This window comes from Lipotes vexillifer, unplaced genomic scaffold (genome assembly GCF_000442215.2).
Source record: "Lipotes vexillifer unplaced genomic scaffold, Lipotes_vexillifer_v1.1 scaffold454, whole genome shotgun sequence".
NCBI classification, from domain to species: domain Eukaryota; kingdom Metazoa; phylum Chordata; class Mammalia; order Artiodactyla; family Lipotidae; genus Lipotes; species Lipotes vexillifer.
This window is the reverse complement of record NW_006779481.1, coordinates 700687-719029: the sequence shown is the minus strand read 5'-3', so window position 1 is coordinate 719029 and position 18343 is coordinate 700687. Positions and strand designations below refer to the sequence as shown.

Genomic DNA, 18343 nt, shown 5'->3' with positions numbered 1-18343 from the left:
TTTTTTTTTTTTTTTTTTTTTTGCAGTACGCAGGCCTCTCACTGTTGTGGCCTCTCCCATTGTGGAGCACTGGCTCCGGACGTGCAGGCTCAGCGGCCATGGCTCACGGGCCCAGCCGCTCCACAGCACGCGGGATCTTCCTGGGCCGGGGCATGAACCCATGTCCCCTGCATCGGCAGGTGGACTCTCAACCACTGTGCCACCAGGGAAGCCCCATCTTGTTTAATGTATCATTTAAAGCTTGTGTTTCCTTATTTGTTTTCCTTTTGGATGATCTGTCCATTGGTGAAAGTGGGGTGTTCAAGTCCCCTACTATGGTTGTGTTACTGTTGATTTCCCCTTTTGTGGCTGTTAGCATTTGCCTTGCATATTGAGGTGCTCCTATGTTGGGTGCAGAAATATTTACAATTGTTATATCTTCTTCTTGCATTGATTCCTTGATCATTATGTAGTGTCCTTCCTTGTCTCTTGTAACATTCTTTATATTAAAGTCTGTTTTATCTGATATGAGTATTGCTACTCCAGCTTTCTTTTGATTTCCATTTGCATGGAATATCTTTTTCCATCCCCTCACTTTCAGTCTCTATGTGTCCCTAGGTCTGAAGTGGGTCTCTTGTAGGCAGCATATATATGGGTCTTGTTTTTGTATGCATTCAGCCAATCTATGTCTTTTGGTTGGAGCATCTAGTCCATTTTCATTTAAGGTAGTTTTCCATATGTGTGTTCCTATTACCATTTTCTTAATTGTTTTGGGTTTGTTATTGTAAGTCTTTTGCTTCTCTTGTGTTTCCTGCTTAGAGAAGTTCCTTTAGCGTTTGTTGTAAAGCTGGTTTGGTGGTGCTGAATTCTCTTAGCTTTTGCTTGTCTGTAAAGGTTTTAACGTCTCCGTTGAATCTGAATAAGATCCTTGATGGGTGGAGTAATCTTGGTTGTAGGTTTTTCTCTTTCATCACTTTAAATATATCCAGCCACTCCCTTCTGGCTTGCAGAGTGTCTGCTGAAAGATCAGCTGTTAACCTCATGGGGATTCCCTTGTATGTTATTTGTTGTTTTTTTCCTTACTGGTTTTAATATTTTTCTTTGTATTTAATTTTTGATAATTTGATTAATATGTGGTTTGGCATGTTTTTCATTGGATTTATCCTGTATGGGACTCTCTGTGCTTCCTGAACTTGATTGACTATTTCCTTTCCCTTATTAGGGAAGTTTTCAACTGTAATCTCTTCAAATATTTTCTCAGTCCCTTTCTTTCTCTCTTCTTCTTCTGGGACCCCCCCCCTATAATTCGAATGTTGGTGGGTTTAATGTTGTCCCAGAGGTCTCTGAGACTGTCCTGCATTCTTTTCATTGCTTTTTCTTTATTCTGTTCTGCAGTAGTTATTTCCACTATTTTATCTTCCAGGTCAGCTATCCGTTCTTCTGCCTCAGTTATTCTGCTATTGATTCCTTCTAGAGAATTTTTAATTTGACTTATTGTGTTGCTCATCATTGTTTGTTTGCTCTTTAGTTCTTCTAGGTCCTTGTTGAACGTTTCTTGTATTTTCTGTTGTGGCCTCTCCAGTTGCGGAGCACAGGCTCCGGACGAGCAGGCTCAGTGGCCATGGCTCACGGGCCCAGCCGCTCTACGGCATGTGGGATCTTCCCGGACCGGGGCACGAACCCGTGTCCCCTGCCTCGGCAGGTGAACTCTCAACCACTGCACCACCAGGGAAGCCCTATTTCCAAGATTTTGGATCATCTTTACTATCATTATTCTGAATTCTTTTTCAGGTAGACTGCCTATTTCCTCTTCATTTGTTAGGTCTGGTGGGTTTTTACCTTGCTCCTTCATCTGCTGTGTTTTTCTGTCTTCTCATTTTGCTTATCTTACTGTGTTTGGGGTCTCCTTGTTGCAGGCTGCAGGTTCATAGTTCCCATTGTTTTTGGTGTCTTCCCCAAGTGGGTAAGGTTGGTTCAGTGGGTTGTGTAGGCTTCCTGGTGGAGGGGACTGGTGCCTGTGTTCTGGTGGATGAGGCTAGATCTTGTCTTTCCTGTGGGCAGGACCACATCTGGTGGTGTGTTTTGGGGTGTCTGTGAACTTATTATGATTTTAGGCAGCCTCTCTGCTAATGGGTGGGTTTGTATTCCTGTCTTGCTAGTTGTTTGACTGACATAGGGTGTCTATCAGTGTAGCTTGCTGGCCGTTGAGTGGAGTTGGGTCTTAGCGTTGAGATTGAGATCTCTGGGAGAGCTTTTGCTGTTTGATGTTACGTGGGTCCGGGAGGTCTCTGGTGGATCAGTGTCCTGAACTCAGCTCTCCTACCTCAAAGTCTCAGGCCTGACACCTGGCTGGAGCACCAAGACTCTGTCAGCCATATGGCTCCAAACTCTGGAGCTCCACACTCAGAGGCCCTCTTTTGCACGCGCTGTCTCTCCCCTTCTGCCATTTTTAATTTTTTAATTAATTGATTGATTGATTTTTGGTTGTGCCAAGTCTTAGTTGCAGCATGTGAACTCTTAGTTGTGGCATGCATGTGCGATGTAGTTCTCTGACTAGGGATCGAAGCTGTGTCCCCTGCATTGGGAGGTGAATTCTTAACCACTGAGCCACCAGGGAAGTCCCTGTCTTTTCATTTTGTCAGTGGTTTCCTTTTCTGTGCAAAAGCCAACTCAACATCCCTTCCCCTTTTTAGAATTCTTCTTTGTGTCCATATTCTTGCGTTTGTCTGTGGAAGCCAGAAGGCTTCTGTAGTCAAGGGCTTAACTGACTGGGCGTGGTAGTCCCATATTATGTACACTTATTTTACCGTTTCTGGGAATTTGTTTTCTTCTTTCCTGTTTTGCAGTTTTCCCAATGTGAGAATGTTCTGGGATATGGATGGAGGATGGAGGGGTGGGATTGGGGGGCGATTTACAACAGGTAGGGCTGAGCTTCCCATCAGCAGCTTGTTAAAGACTTTCGTTGATTTCTCTGCTCGGTACCAGGCCCAGCACTAACTTGCTACTTATCACTTTCTCTGTGGCTCCCTTCAGTGATGGTCTCTTGTTCTGGAGACCTTGACTGGAAAATACACTCTGCTATCAGCAGGGCTCTTTGTAGTGTTTGGCCCTGGTATCTGGAGCATTCTGGATTGAGCCCAACCTGCTGCGATCTGCAGGGCCCGTGAGGTTGATCCAGTGGCACTTGGAGTAACAGCTGATGGAGAAGATGTGAGGTTAGGGACAGGCAGCCCCTTTAAAACAACCTCTGACAGTGGCGTTTGCTCCTTGCACTGAGCTCTAGAGAGAGTGAGGTTCTCTAGGTTGTTTCTCTTTTCTTCAGTCATATAGGGCAGAAAATGTTTTCCTAGGAAGGGCAAAAGAAGGAAGGAAAGAGAGAGGTGCGCTTCTGACTGGTGGGAGGTAGGAAAAAAGCATGGACGTTAGAGTCCTGCAGACCTGACTCAGATCCCGGCTCAGGTACTTGTTAGCTGTGTGGGCAAGTTTTCCGAGTCCCAGTGTTCTCACATATAAAATGAGGCTAATAACAAAAACTGCACAGGCTTGTAACAAGAATTATGCGAGGAAAATGCCGACTATATAGTGGGTGGTCAGTATCTGTAGAGTTTCTTCCCCAGTGAACACAGGTGGGACTTCCTGGAACAGAAGCCGTGAACTTGGAGACCTGTCTTTGGAGCATTAGGGTGACCAGCTCAGGTCATAGATCAGGGGGCCAGAGCTGATGATGAGACCACAGGGCAGAACTTCAGTGCTACACACACCCATGTGGGCCCTTCTTTGGGGTGGGAAAGCCTTGATTTGCACAAGAAGTGTCGTGCCTTTCTCTCACATGTGTCAGGAAATCTAAAACTGGTCTCCCCTCCTTATTGACAAAAGATCCTCCCTCCTGCCTTTTGGATGAGATTCGGTGACTCATTTGGGAAATAGTACCCAAAGAAAAACTTGAAGGAGAAAAGTGGACGGTCACATCTGCCCCCTTTTGCACAGTCCCGAGTACAGGCTGTTTCTCTCCTTGGCAGTCTTGCAGGGAAAGGATTTATGTGATGAGAATGAGATTTTTGGTATTCTTTGCAGAATTGAGATGCCTTAACCTGGAGGTCTTTTTGCCCCTACGGAAAACAAATCCGATCAGGAGCTCTTTGTTCTCTGCCACAAATCATTACACGTCTACAGTTTGCTCTTATAAAAAATGGATGATGACATGACTCTGTCTCTTAGGAATTTGAGTGCATTAGCTAATGATCATGAAACCTTAGAAATGGGAAATGCATATGAATGCTGAGAGCTTTTGTAATTACACATTTGCATCATTTTGCTTGGTATCCTTGAAAAGTCCTGCTTTCAGCATTGAGAATACTCAGGTTGATTCCTGTTCTTCTAATTGTAGAGCAGAATTGGAAGAAATAAGCTCACAGAGTGCTCAGGGTAGATAAGTTGTCACAGCATCTCATGGAAGCCCTGAAATAGCTCAGGCTGGAGTGGTTTGGTTTGGGCTGAAGGGGGAGAAGAGCTTGAGATACTGTAAAGGCACTGAAATGGGAAGGGATCAGCATCTGACGATCTGACGATCTGACGATGGTGATGGCATCCACACAGGGGTGTGCTTAGATGCTTATGTCTCATATTCTTTTTTTTTAAAAAAACAATTAATTAATTAATTATGTTTGGCAGCATTGGGTCTTCGTTGCTGTGCTCGGGCTTGCTCTAGTTGCGGTGAGCGGGCTTCTCATTGCAGTGGCTTCTGTTGCGGAGCACGGGCTCTAGGTGCGCGGGCTTCAGTAGTTGTGGCTTGAGGGTTCCGGAGCACAGGCTCAGTGGTTGTGGCGCACGGGCTTAGTTGCTCCGTGGCATGTGGGATCTTCCCGGACCAGGGCTCGAACCTGTGTCCCCTGCATTGGCAGGCGGATTCTTAACCACTGCTCCACCAGGGAAGCCCTCTCTTATTCTTGTGACTTGAGACCCATCACTTTCTCAGCCTTTGTTCTGGGCAGCAGTGAACACCCTGTATTGCAATGGGCTCTTTTGATGTGGGTCACCTTCCTGGATTGTTAAGCCTCTGAAGTGCAGATACTGTCTTTGTATTCTCTAGAAACGTGCAGTTTTTCCTTTTTCTCCTTCATAGAATTATTTTCGGACTTAAGAAACTCTTTAAAAAGATGTCAAATGATAATGTTTTGGATACTTTGAGTAGAAACTTAAAAAAAATAGATATTAATTTGTGAAGGGGGTCACAAATAGTAACCAGACAGTGTGCCACTTGATAGGTGATGTTGTTTTTATTTCGTTTCAGGCAGTGGCGCTACAGCTGTGGTGCAGGCTGCTCTATGTAAACCCAGGCAAGAACGTGTAGCAATAAAGCGGATCAACTTGGAAAAATGCCAGACCAGCATGGATGAACTATTAGTAAGTAAAAGTGAAGGGGATACTGCTCGTTGCTTTTCTTAACTCATGGATACATAGAGATGGGCCGGAGAAGCAGGAGAGCAGAGAGCAGAGGCAACTTGGTGTTTTCTCCTGTTCGGACACACTTATTTCTTGGAAAGCAGCCCACATGGCTTTTTTCTCCTTATGATTGTGTTGTGTAATATACAGCTTACTTTGCTTTGACAAACAGAATTTTGCTCAGTCCTCATAATCCCCAGGTGGGGAGGGCCTCAGTGTTAACACTCTTTTTTATGAAATGAGGGAACAGACTCAGATGACCTAAGGTCATGTGATACTGAGTGCAGAGTTAGATGGTGAGCTTCTGGTCCTCAGTCTTGAATCCTGATGCAAATAGGACTTACTCCCTAAACAATTTGCTGGTCATTTTGGCTTTCATAAATTATAAAATCTCCTATAAATTTCAGTTATTCAAAATACTGCAGGGTAGCTTGCATTCTTATTGGCTAATGACAGGAGTTTATTTTTTGTACAGGGCAACTTGTACTTTTTCTAAATAAAGTACATTACATAAATAACTGGAGCTTGTCGGTGTGGATATGACTGTAGTACCATTGGTTGGTTGAAGGAACATTTTCTTTTGGCTTAGCTGACTCATTATTAAATGAAGAGCTTGGCAAATGGTTATTAGTTGCCCAGCAAACTGTGAAGGGTTTGAGAGTTTAATCTCATAAATATAGTTGTCGATCCACCTGCCAGTTTTCTTTTTTTCCTTTTGGTCATTTATTTGAGGATAATAGAATACTGCAGTGGAGGAGTTAACTGATTGGTTATCCCAACACTAATCCCAGGACAAATATTAGTCCAATAGCTCCATACACGCTACAAAGTGTAATGACAGTTGGCTCCAAATGAAGAAGCCTTTTGTTAAAGCCTACATTGGGGGAATGGAATGTCATTAACAAGAGCTTTTTTGTCTTTACTCAGAATATAGCTTTTACTTCAGGCATAATTACAGTACACATTATAGTATAAATTAAGTACCAGGATAAAGCTGTACTTTTCCAGATCTATTCGGTCTTACATTTCAAATTAGACTACACAAGGCATAGTTTTCACTGGGATCGAAGCAACAGATTGCCGGCTAAAACTCAGATTAAAGGAAGGGCTTCCACAACTTAATGATAATTTCCCAAAAAAAAAAAAAAAAACTTTTTTCTTTTTTTTTGCATACATTTAAGGCTTTTACTCTCTTTGAAATTTCAGCTGTGCTTTGCTCTTACTGAAATTATTACTGCATACTTCTGTTGCTTGTTATCACGGTGACCAATAAAATTGTGCCTTTGTCATCGGACCAGTTTTCAAGATCACTTTCCGGAGTGGAAAAAGCTTTAAACAAACTGTGGAGAGAGCTGTGTCCTGCTTTCGCCACTAACTTGTTTTTCAATTTTAGTCAAGTTACCTAACAGTTCTGCACGCTTTAAAAAGAGCTGAATCCCAAGATCTCTAAGATCCCATTAGGAGTCCTCAAGTTCTGTGGCTATACAAAATACACATTAATTTTTAAAAAACCTTGGAGTATACATTTATACTTACGCCCTAGTTGGAAATAGCACTTTTGGCCATGACAACTTTGCCCATGACAGCTGTATTTGATTGTGCTGTTCTGTTGGAGGTCTCACAGCCATCTTTCTACCACCAGCAGAATATTTATACAGAATATGTGTAAGGCTTGTGTGTACTTGTATCTGACAGCTCTGAAAAGCAGCCTGCTGGGCTGATGCTTTGGTCTCTTGTTTCCTACGAAGCCGTCAGTTGCCCAAAGCTTCCGTGTTTTCCCCTTGCTGACTTCTTAGCAGCAGTCGGCTGCCAGTGATGATAGCTGTGTAAGGGTCCTAGTGGAGGCATGAGGGAGAGACTGTCATTCCGGGCCATTTTCTCTATTACCCCGGCACCAGGAGCCATAGCTGTGTCATTTGGAGTTACTCGTAATTTAGCCAGAGCTGTCAGTGTGAGGACTGATGCTTTTATGGCTTTGTGCTGGGCTCCATTAATCTGAGGTCTTAAGATTTACAAGTTTGCTTATTAGCAGTTAATTTATTTCTTTCATTCCCCCCCCCCCCCGCACCCCCGTCCCAGCAATGTCCATGTTGTGTTAATGGAGTATAGTATATGTGCATAATTATCTGTTTTTCATTTTAAAAGATGTATTGATTTGTTGCTCTGATCTTTCCTTAATTTTGAACCTTTGACCTTTCGATGTCTTGCTATTTCTAGGGATGGGGAGAATGGCTCTGGTTCTTTAGAACACAAAACTCCCAGGTCCTTTGCAAACAAAAAGAAATGGAATTTACAGTATAGGCTGCCTAAAGTTGTCTGGCTTTTGTAGCCCAGCTATTGGCACATGATTGTGTGGCACAAAGTTGCCATAATCCTTTTCGATTTCTAATCCTGCTGCTGCTCGCGCTTTTATTATCTCTGTGGGTTCACATTTTGGCAGTGTTTGGACATCCGGTATCCTAATAATCCTTTAATTCTGTGTGTGTGTGTATTATATACAGGTCAGTGCCTTGCGTCATTTCACAAACTGTGCCCTGTTTTGACTGGAAACCATTGTCCTTATAAGAAACAATGGCCACTGGAATCCTTATCTTGTGGGAGTGTTATGTTATAGAAGTCACAGTTATCAACTGTTTGCTGGCTACAGGAACAGCTGCCTCCCCTGTTGAAACTCTCACCTCCCACCCCTACTGTCTGCCCTGTCCCTACCCCCCTGCCCTGACTCCCATAGTCGGGTGGGATTTACCCATGGAGGTTGGGTATGATGGCAGAGAACAGTTTTGGAAAACTGGCCCTGGAGTCTGCTTCTCTGTGTGATGGAGGCTGTCCGATTTTTCCATGGTCATAGAGTTTGTTCGAGGTTTGACTGAAGAAGATTCGAGTGGTCATGATTTCTTTTCCTTTTTTTAAATTTATTTTTTAATTGAAGTATCATGATTTCTGAAGCAAAGTAATAATCACGGTGTCATCTTCTCTGAGAATGAAGGGAGGAAAAGAAATGTTCAGTGAGCTCGCTGGTGCTAAACAATTGGTAATTTAAATAAAATTTATGCTGTTGAAATAGGTACTGTAATGTCCTCAGAGATACTAATTTATTTGGTAAATACTTGAGTTTCTCCATTGTGCTTAGGCCCGTAAAAAGGATGAGTTTGGGGTATATACATGAGAGGACAAAGGTATATGCTCACTAAAAATTCATTTCATTTTAACAATTAGATTAGAACACCCTAGAGTAAATGTTTTCTTTGGCATCACATGAGTAGCATTTAACCTACTCAATCTAAACTAATTATTTTTCTATGCATTCTTTTGAATTTTCTTATGTGTTTTTGACTTTGGCCTATACATCCTAATCTCGCTAGGTTTGATGATCTTGGTGGTTAGTTTTCCAGGAGCCAAGGAGTTTTACTGGTCTGTTCTATATTCTTAACCATCCCAACCTAGATACTTGGATAATTTCTGAGAGTTGTTAATCCCATGTTTGTTGTTAACCCCATATTTTGTTAATCCCACAGTGTTAAAAATGACTAATTATAATTAGCTTAACACCCTCTGGGAGATATAGTTTTAGAGCAGAATTTATTCACTCCATAGTTATTAAAACCCTCCTAGATGGTAGGCACTGAGCTAGATGGTGGGAAAACAAAGAGGGGTCTTTTTTGTTGTGGAGCCCAGGGACTGGCCAGTGAGTCTCTTCATTTTGGTATTGGGTTGGTGAGATGTTTGAGCTAGGAATATCTTTCTGCAGATTTCCTCTTTATTTGTCTAGAAATGGGTTAGCAGATTGATAGATTCTCTAATGTGTACTCCATTGAGGAAGTTCTTGCTTTCCAGTAGGAATTTAAGGCTTGCTAAGTGGGTCTGACCCGCCGTCATGCAGACTAGTATATTCTTGTTGAAGATGGCCTTGAGGTTTCTTGAAAGGCCTTGGGTCTCTGGTTTGTGGTCAACCTCAAAGGTTAGGGATGCTACTTGAGGGCTCACTTGGCTTCTGTTAAAATTTATTACGTGGGTGGAGAATTTATTCCATGGATAGATGACTTTTCTGAAGTCATCTATCTTTTTCAGTCTCTATTAAACCAGGTGACAGTGAATTCCGTAAATGTGACACAGTCCTTCCTTTTATTTATCCTAAATCCCACTTTTTTCAGCCTTCAGGGCACACTCTCCTTTAGTTCTACCCAGAGATTGTTGAACATTTTGGGTCATCATCTTACTTGACTTTATGATTTTTAGATTTTAATCATATCCTTCTCAATTTTTTTCTTCTAGACTAGAATTCTCATATTTTTAGTCTGCCCTTGGTACTGAGTCACAGAAAACTCAGTACCATTTTCTCATTCTTTAATATACATTAGTGCCATCAAATCTTACAGTTTAATTCTTAGGGGTAGGAGTGCTTTAGGTGTAGGAAAAATCATGGCCCTGGGGTTGGACAAAGTGCTTATTTCTTAAAGAAAAGGGGGGGGGGCGCGGTTACATGTCTAGTTAAGTGATTATATTATGCAATAATATGTAATGATCATTAAAATATTTTAGTTTGTGATGAGTGACAAATGTGAGCAAAACCGTTTCAAAAAACACCTATGCACCAGTGATGAATGCTGAAATTTGTAGTAGAGGGGAGATTGCTTCCTGGGTCAGAGGGCCTGCATTCTCCACTTGGGTCCTGGACTTGGGATGAATCACTTTCACTTCTGGTCCACAGTCTCCTCATTTGTTCAATAAGGAAGTATACTCGAAGGCAAAAATTTATTTTCACCACCAAAAGTTCTATGATTCTGTGTATTTAAAAATTAATTCTTTTAATGAAATCCCCTTTTAAAATCATTTAAATAGAAACACTAATTACTAGCAAATTATGCTTTATAATTCAGGATAGTGTCAAGTCACTCCAGTATTGTGGTGTAACGATAAAAATTCACCATAAATTCGTAGATTTGGGTACACAGAGGGCCATCTGTTTCTCCTATGTACATAATGAAAAAATTTCTCAGTTTTGAAATAGAAAAACTCTAGCATTTGCCCTTCTCTTCCTGTATCATCTTATAAAGATATTTTGCTCTCACTGACAGTATTTGTAAGTAAATCGTGCTTAGATTGCTCAGAATGAAGCCCTGCTCTCATTTTGCTTTCTGCTATAGTGCTATTTTATTTATATATTTATTTTTTAATAAATTTCTTTCTTTCTCCTCCCGCCGCCCGGCGCGGGCTTCTGATTGCAGTAGCTTTTCTTGTTGTGGAGCACAGGCTCTAGGCGCGTGGGCTTCAGTGGTTGTGGCACGTGGGCTCAGTAGTTGTAGCTCACAGGCTCTAGAGTGCAGGTCAGTAGTTGTGGCACATGGGCTTAGTTGCTCCGTGACATGTGGGATCTTCCCAGCCCAGGGCCCGAACCTATGTCACCTGCATTGGCAGGTGGATTCTTAACCACTGCGCCCCTAGGGAAGTCCCTATTTTATTAATTATTTTGCTTTTCTCTTGATCTGCAGTTCCCTCTGTACTCCTGTTTCTCTACCACTGACCCTTTACCTTTTCCCCCTCACTCCTTCCATACTTTCCTTCCATTTCTTTAGAGGAATGAATTAGCTATGATTTGTAGGTTATTTTGGAGAATAAAGCTCTAGATATTGACTTTGCCTAATGGTCATTTGAGAGAATAGTTATCTCCTATTATCTGACACAGGCTTCTCTCTTCCTTTTAAAATTAAATTATAGTATTTGGGGACCTCTAAGCAGTTCCTCTAGTCAGAAGGTGTTTTTTTCCCTTTTAATTGAGATTTTAAAAAAATGAAGAAGAAAATTTCTTCTGGTGCATTTTAACCTAACCTCTGTAATTGTGTTAATACTTTTGCAAATCTTGTTTATTATAGAAAAAAATTTATACCAGTTTGAGGACATCAGCTTAAAAAGCTGGAAGCTATAATGTATGTGTTTTCTCTGTTGTGTCAGTGAAGTACTTTCCATTCTTTTTGAACTAAAGAACTTTCTAATTAGTAAATTAATTATTCATATCCCAGCATATCCCTTGTCATATGTGGTAACAAATTGCATTTGGCTATTTCTTGTAGAATCTTTTGTACCAAGGGTATAGCATTAAAATATAAGCCTACTTCACTGAGGGTAGTGCTATTTTCAGCATTTCAGTCTCAAATATTACATTTTATACTGTCATTTGTCCCTTGCCACTTGGCTTTGTAATTATTTTCATATGATTTGATGTTTGTGCTTACCCAAGTGTAGTCCAATTGAGGGCAGAATTAGAAATGAGAAACTTTTGGATAATTTGAGGATGTACCATTTTGTTTTGTTTTGTTTTTGCGGTACACGAGCCTCTCACTGCTGTGGCCTCTCCTGTTGCGGAGCACAGGCTCCGGACGCGCAGGCTCAGCGACCATGGCTCACGGGCCCACCTGCTCCGCGGCATGTGGGATCTACCCGGACCGGGGCATGAACCCGCATCCCCTGCATTGGCAGGCGGACTCTCAACCACTGCGCCACCAGGGAAGCCCAGGACGTACCATTTTTAAGAAATTAGAGAATATCACATATGCAAAAGTAACTTATTTTTACAGCTCTAAAGTTACATTAGCTTAGGAATATGTATAATTTGGCTGGAGAAAAATAATTTTCTTTTTGGAACGTTAAATTTAAAAGTTATAGCAGATCCAGATAATAATTAAATATCCTAATTGAATTTACTTTTAAGTATTCTTATACATTTGTTAGAAATGGCTTGCTAAAATGTTTAACATCTCTCTCTTTTTTTTTTTTTTTCAAAATGTAAGCAGAAATTAACATTTCAAGGCCACTCAGGTTTCTGGATTTATATGTGCTTGGTAACAGAGAGACCCAGTACATACTCATTTTCAGAGTAGGAGAAAATGGGGAAAACATTCCCAGATTGAATACAACTTCAGTTACATCTTTTTTTTTTTCTTATACTTCACTTTTGCCATCCTGATAAACTTCTGGAAAATGTTATTACTTGGGTTGAGACAGATGGTTCTGTTCTTTCCTATGTTATTGCCTTTCTTATTTTGCTTTGATTATATTTCCACAATTAATTAAGTTGACTCTGGAAAAGAAGGACTCGGAAACAGGGAGAAGGCTGGAGAGTGTTCAGCGGGGTTTCTGCCTCTGCTCCCTGGCAGAACCCCAGACTGCAGATCATGCCCAGGCATGGGACACGGGAGGCCGCAAAAAAGAAAGAGACGTTGCACCTCGTATTCTCATCCTTTGGCGATGAAGCCAAACATAGCAGCAGTGCTGAAAACTGACCTGGAGGTTTCCAGCAGCATAAATTGGCTGACAAGAAAAGATTCTCGTGTTTCTGTTTTAAACGAAGTCGTCGACTTTATTTTTCCCAGTATACCCAATCATGGACCGTTAAATGATCAAATAGCAGTTGTTGATAGCTGAGTCTGATTCAGATTCCTGATGGCCAGCTTAAGAGCTTTCAGAACCCATAAGGCATCCTTGTTCCTGTTTGCTGAGGAACTTTTTCAGCCAACTGTGAAAGAAAATGGTTCTTCCCCATTGAACTTTCCACATCACTCCTTTACCCTTTGCTTTCTTTCCTCTCCTTGGAAAGAGTTATTTTCTCTTGGTGAAAAATAACTATTGCGGCGACTTTTTCATTTCCAAGCAAAATTCTTTAGTTTTTTGGGGAACAGTTTTTGCAGAATGACCATCATTCATAACCAAGCAGATAGGCCCTGGGATGGGCATTCTGTTCTGTCGGAAGTAGATGTTTACCCACTGTGATTTCTCTGCTGATTTCCAGGGATTTTCCAGACCTACCTCCAACTCTCCTGATACTTTACCTTTTACAACTGCTCTCTCTAGTTTTAAATACTTCTCCACAAACACTGATTAAGGCTATCACAAAATTTGTTTCCCTTTTGCTAATATCTTACAAGTGTTTCCCTGTCTTCACAACACCTAGACTTTCCCCATGTCTAATCCTGTCTTCAACTGGACTGTACTTGGGTAGACAGATACCAAATCATATGAAAATAATTATAAAACTAACTGGTGAGGGACATTGGTTGATTTACTCATAAATAGTACAGGTCAGAATATTTGACTTAACTCTTCCTTGAGTAGGTTTTTTCCTGTTGGTACTCTTACTTTAAAAGAGGCAGGAGTTTGCTGCATATGTGGCATTTAATTTTTTGTAATTAAAAAAACCTCACAATGACATTTTTCATGATTGAAAATGACAGTCCAAAAAATATAGTGCTCTTAGGAGAGCTTTGTCATCTTTTCCTTCCAATTCTTGGCTGACATTTGAAATCATTGAAGTTTATGGGGTTTTTTTTTTCTTTTTCTTAAAAAAAAAATTCAGCTACTTACAGTATTGGATTACTTATGAATACTGATGAGGTTACCCTTCATAATGATGCGGATGTTATGGAAGTGCAAGCCTTTCGACGACTTTCTGAAAAGTGTTTTCAGTTAACGCGGTTACCCTCATATCATTTAAGGAATTCTTTAGATGCTTGGAGGGTGTTGCATACATTTTAAAGATGTATTTGGTTATCTCTTGCATTTGGAACTATATGTTTTATTTGATAGTATTTGTGGGTCATATATTTATTTTTCCTTTTTAGATTAAGTTACAGTGTGGAAATGTGCTTGGGAGGTAGACGTTTCTCTCAGCATTTCATTGAAAGAATTAATGCATCTCAGTGCTTAGCTGGAAAGCAGCGCTTCACAGCCTTCGCTACACAGTAGAATCACCTGGGAGCTTTTGAAAAATTTCATTCCCAGGCTGTGTCGTAAACCAATTTTACATCAGTGTCTCTGGGGCTGAGATCCAGGCGTTGGTATTTTTTAAAGCTCCCGAGGCGATTCCACTGTGCAGCCAAGGTTGAGAACAAGTACTTTAGAATAAAGTTAGAAGTAGCACCTCCTCAGATTTAACTGCACATGATGTAGGAACCTGGGTGGGTGTGACTTCTCAACCAAGGCTGAGTAGGATATTTTGCCACCAACATCAGATAAAGAAGAATTTATTTAAGATTTAGCTAAGGTATTAAAATATGCTAACTTGGTTAAGTATAGTTTAATATTTTGAACTCAGGATCCATTTAAATCTCTTTCCTTTTAGCAGTTTGTGAATCGCATCATCTTCAGGACAACAGAAACTAGACTTTTTAACTTTTTCCTAATTCTTATGTCTCCAAGCTTTTTTGTTTCTCTTTGTTCTGAAAGCAAAACATAAGTATCTGTTTAGACTTCTTAATTTCAGAAACGTTTGAGGCAGCATACTAGGATACATGAAGTATGATCAGGTGGTATAAATTAAACACAGGATGAGATACTAAGGGAAAACACAGTTGAGGACGTGGTAGAGTTAGGGATGAAGCGAAAAACTCATGGCCCGATGACCTGGACACGTGTTACAGGACACTCCTTGAGCCAGCAGGGCACAGAGCATGCTCGTTATGTACGTTTCTGTGGGGAAGGGTGAGGGCTGCCACTAAGGGCTGTCTCTGTGCCTCTGAGACTTCAGTCGGGAACGTGGGACACATGGGATTAGTGATCAGCATGGGCATGCTCACACACAAAGAAGGAACTGAGACATCGAGGGAATGACTTTCAACCTTCCTGTCATGTGCTAGGCCTTCTGTAGGGAGTTGTATAGATCTCATTTTGCTTATTTCACAACAGTCCTGTGTAGATGGCATTATTAAGCTTGTATTACAGAAAAGGATTCTGAGGCTCAAAGATGCTGGATGACCTGCGCAGGTAATCAAGCTGTGGTCAGTGGCAAAGCCAAGCTTCCAAGCCAGCTGTGTCTTAGAGTGCAGCCCTTCCGAAGTGGCTCCTGCTGGCTCACATCCCTGTTAATCATGGTTCCTGCTTATTCTCAGTAATAGTAATAGGAGAAAAAAATCTTGGGGGGGATGGTTAGACAAAGGCCATATAGCAATATTAGAAAATTGCTCATAAATGTTTAAACACAGTTTTTTTTTTTTTTTAAATTTAAAACTTTCCGGGCTTCCCTGGTGGCGCAGTGGTTGGGAGTCCGCCTGCCGATGCAGGGGACACGGGTTCGTGCCCTGGTCCGGGAAGATCCCACATGCCTCGGAGCGGCTGGGCCTGTGGGCCATGGCTGCTGGGCCTGCGTGTCCGGAGCCTGTGCTCCGCGACGGGAGGGGCTGCGGCGGTGAGAGGCCTGCATACCGCAAAACAAAACAAAACAAAACAAAAAAACTTCCCAGTTTTGGGGATTTTGGGGGGTAGTTTTTCTCCTCCCAGCTCATCACATTTTCAGGGTGGGACGCTTTATGTTTTTTTTTGTGCAGCCAAACCTAGTTTGTCCCGTATAAGAGGGATGTGTCATGTCCTGTTTCGGCAAATTCATCTGGGCTGGGCCAGCAGCAGTGTGTGGGTGTCCCTCTTTGATCTGCCTTCGGCCCACATCGCTCCCAGCAGAGATGCTGCTGTGGCTGCCACTTTGGTGTTAGCAGGTGGAAAGGGTTTTTACTCGCTGCCCCATTTTAGGTCGGTTTTCCCACTCTTGTGAAATTTCACTTGTACTGCGTTTCAGGTGAAGCTGCAAGAGCAGATCCAGCTCTTCAAGCCACTGGGAAGCTTAAATACCGTGCTGTGGCTTGGTTTGGCACTTGATGACATGTCTGAGTCAGATTTCACTAGACTTCCAAGGGAGCCACTGTGTTACATTCCTTGACTATAGTTTTGGCAAATGTGTTGCCTGGGTTTCAGAGTTCTGTGAGTTCTTCCAACTTTGACCTCATGTTTTTCTCTCGCTTTGAATTTTTTACCCTTTCCCTTAGTTGTGAAATTCAAACCACTTTAATCCCACGATCTCCCACATTTCCAGCTTTGCCTCCTACCCCTTTCACGAGGTCTCACTCAGCTAGGCCTCGCCACCGGGGCTGTTCTCCTACCCTTCCAACCCCGGGGCCTGGGTTGCAGCCAGTCGTTTGTGCTCCTTCCTTTCACATCCCCTCCACCCGAGGGCCTGTCTGCCTGCCTTCTGCCACTTCGTCACTCAAAGTCTGGTTTCTGGACCTGAAGCATCAGCGTCAGTTAGAAGCCTCTTAGAAATGCAGAATCTCAGGCCCCACCCCAGACCTACTAGATCAGAGTATGCATTTTCACAAGGTCCACAGGTGATCTGTGTGCACATTCAGGTTTGAGAAGCGCTGCTCTAAGTCACACATCTTCCGTAGATCGTGTCCTAATTGAGGGAATAGAGTGTTGGAACCCAGTTATTCTGTAGGAAGAATTGGATAAAAAGGATTCTTTTTTCATCGATTTATTCGTCTTTGGGTAATACTTTGGTTACTTTTAGGGATGGAAGGGATGAGTATGTTTGCGGGTAAATGGCTTTGCCTCCCCATGTGGGTAAAGTTAAGGCACTGGGAAAAGCCTGGATAATTTAGTTGATAGGCTATTACCAAGAAAGGATTCATACAGCAACCATCATCACTGTTGAAAGAAGATGGGGAGAGTAGTTCTGTAGAAGGAATATTTGATTCAAGTAATAATTATATTTTCCAAGTTATAAAAAATATATAGGGGGCTTCCCTGGTGGCGCAGTGGTTGAGAGTCCGCCTGCTGATGCAGGGGACGCGGGTTCATGCCCGGGTCCGGGAGGATCCCATGTGCCGTGGAGCGGCTGGGCCCATGGGCCATGGCCACGGGGCCTGCACGTCCGGAGCCTGTGCTCCGCAACGGGAGAGGCCGCAGCGGTGAGGGGCCCGCGTACGGGGGAGGAAAAAAAAAAAATTGTCTTGGCGTGTCTGTGCTGCTAGAACAAAATACCATAGACCAGGTGGCTTATAAACAAAAAAACTTATTTCTCACAGTTCTGGAGTCTGGAAGTCTGAGGTCAGGGTGCCAGCCTGGCTGGGTGGGGGTCCTCTTCCAGGCTGCAGACTTCTCTCTGCTTCCTCATGTGGTGGAAGGGGTGAGCTGGCTCTCTGAGGTCTCTTTTATAAGGGCACTAATCTCATTTATGAAGGCTCCATCCTGTGACCTAATCACCTCCCAAAGGCCCCACTTCCTAATACCATCAGCTTAGGAATTTTGTAGGGACACAAACATGCAGACCATAGCAAAATTATAAATACAGTTGACCCTGAACAATGCTGGTTTGAACTGTGGAGGTCCCCTTATACTTGTTTTCTTCAATAGTGAATACTGTAGTACTACATGACTATGGTTGGTTGAATCCGAGGACACGGAGGAATGAAACCTTGGATACCTAGGGAGGATTTTTGATGAACGAAGGGTCGGCGTCCCCTACGTTGTTCAAGGGGAAACTATAAAAATTTTGTATCTCTGTAAAAGGCAACTAAGCAAAATGTTTATATATAAATTAATTTAAGGGTTGGATAGGCCAGTATAACACCTATTTCTTCCTTTTTAAAAGTGTATTTCTATCCCGTTTGTGGAAATATTACTTAATATGGGGGTTCAGTGGTAGCACAGGTCATATCCCAAGGCAGAGTGACCAGTGTTTTCCCCTAAGGCAAGTTTCATCGTGTCTTTACACATTAGAGGCTCTACTGCATGGAAAGGCTGTATAGTAGAATAGGTGGTGTAGGAGTGGGGGATATGGACCCCTGGCCAAGCGGTGAAGAGGGCAGTGAGATTATGAGTGGTCAGACTGATGCAAGTCCCACCTCTCTTCTCAGGACCCACCTCTTCTTTGATCTGCCCTTACACTGCTCGTAGGGGTATATTAGTAGTGGCAGTATCTGTGTCTCTTCTGTTTTTTTTTTAATCCTCAGGACTTTTAAATATCCAGCTGGTACCTCTAAGGCCCTGAAATTTGAAGGAATAGAATTTGATAAGTTACATCCATAGGCTATCTAAAACAGTTTCTCCATGGGTTAATTAAAAGAGCTTCTCTCTCCCTCTCTCCTTCTCTCTCTCTCTCTCT

The 18343-nt window shown here is 42.3% G+C and overlaps 1 protein-coding gene across 1 annotated transcript in view; it reads left to right on the top strand.

The window, feature by feature from the left end:
- The window catches only part of STK39 (serine/threonine kinase 39), a 316768-nt gene that overhangs the window by 61067 nt on the left and 237358 nt on the right, over window positions 1–18343 (top strand). The window contains exon 3 of the mRNA XM_007452630.1: window positions 5270–5382. Coding sequence (XP_007452692.1) covers window positions 5270–5382 — 113 coding nt within the window. The remainder of the gene's footprint in view (window positions 1–5269; window positions 5383–18343) is intronic.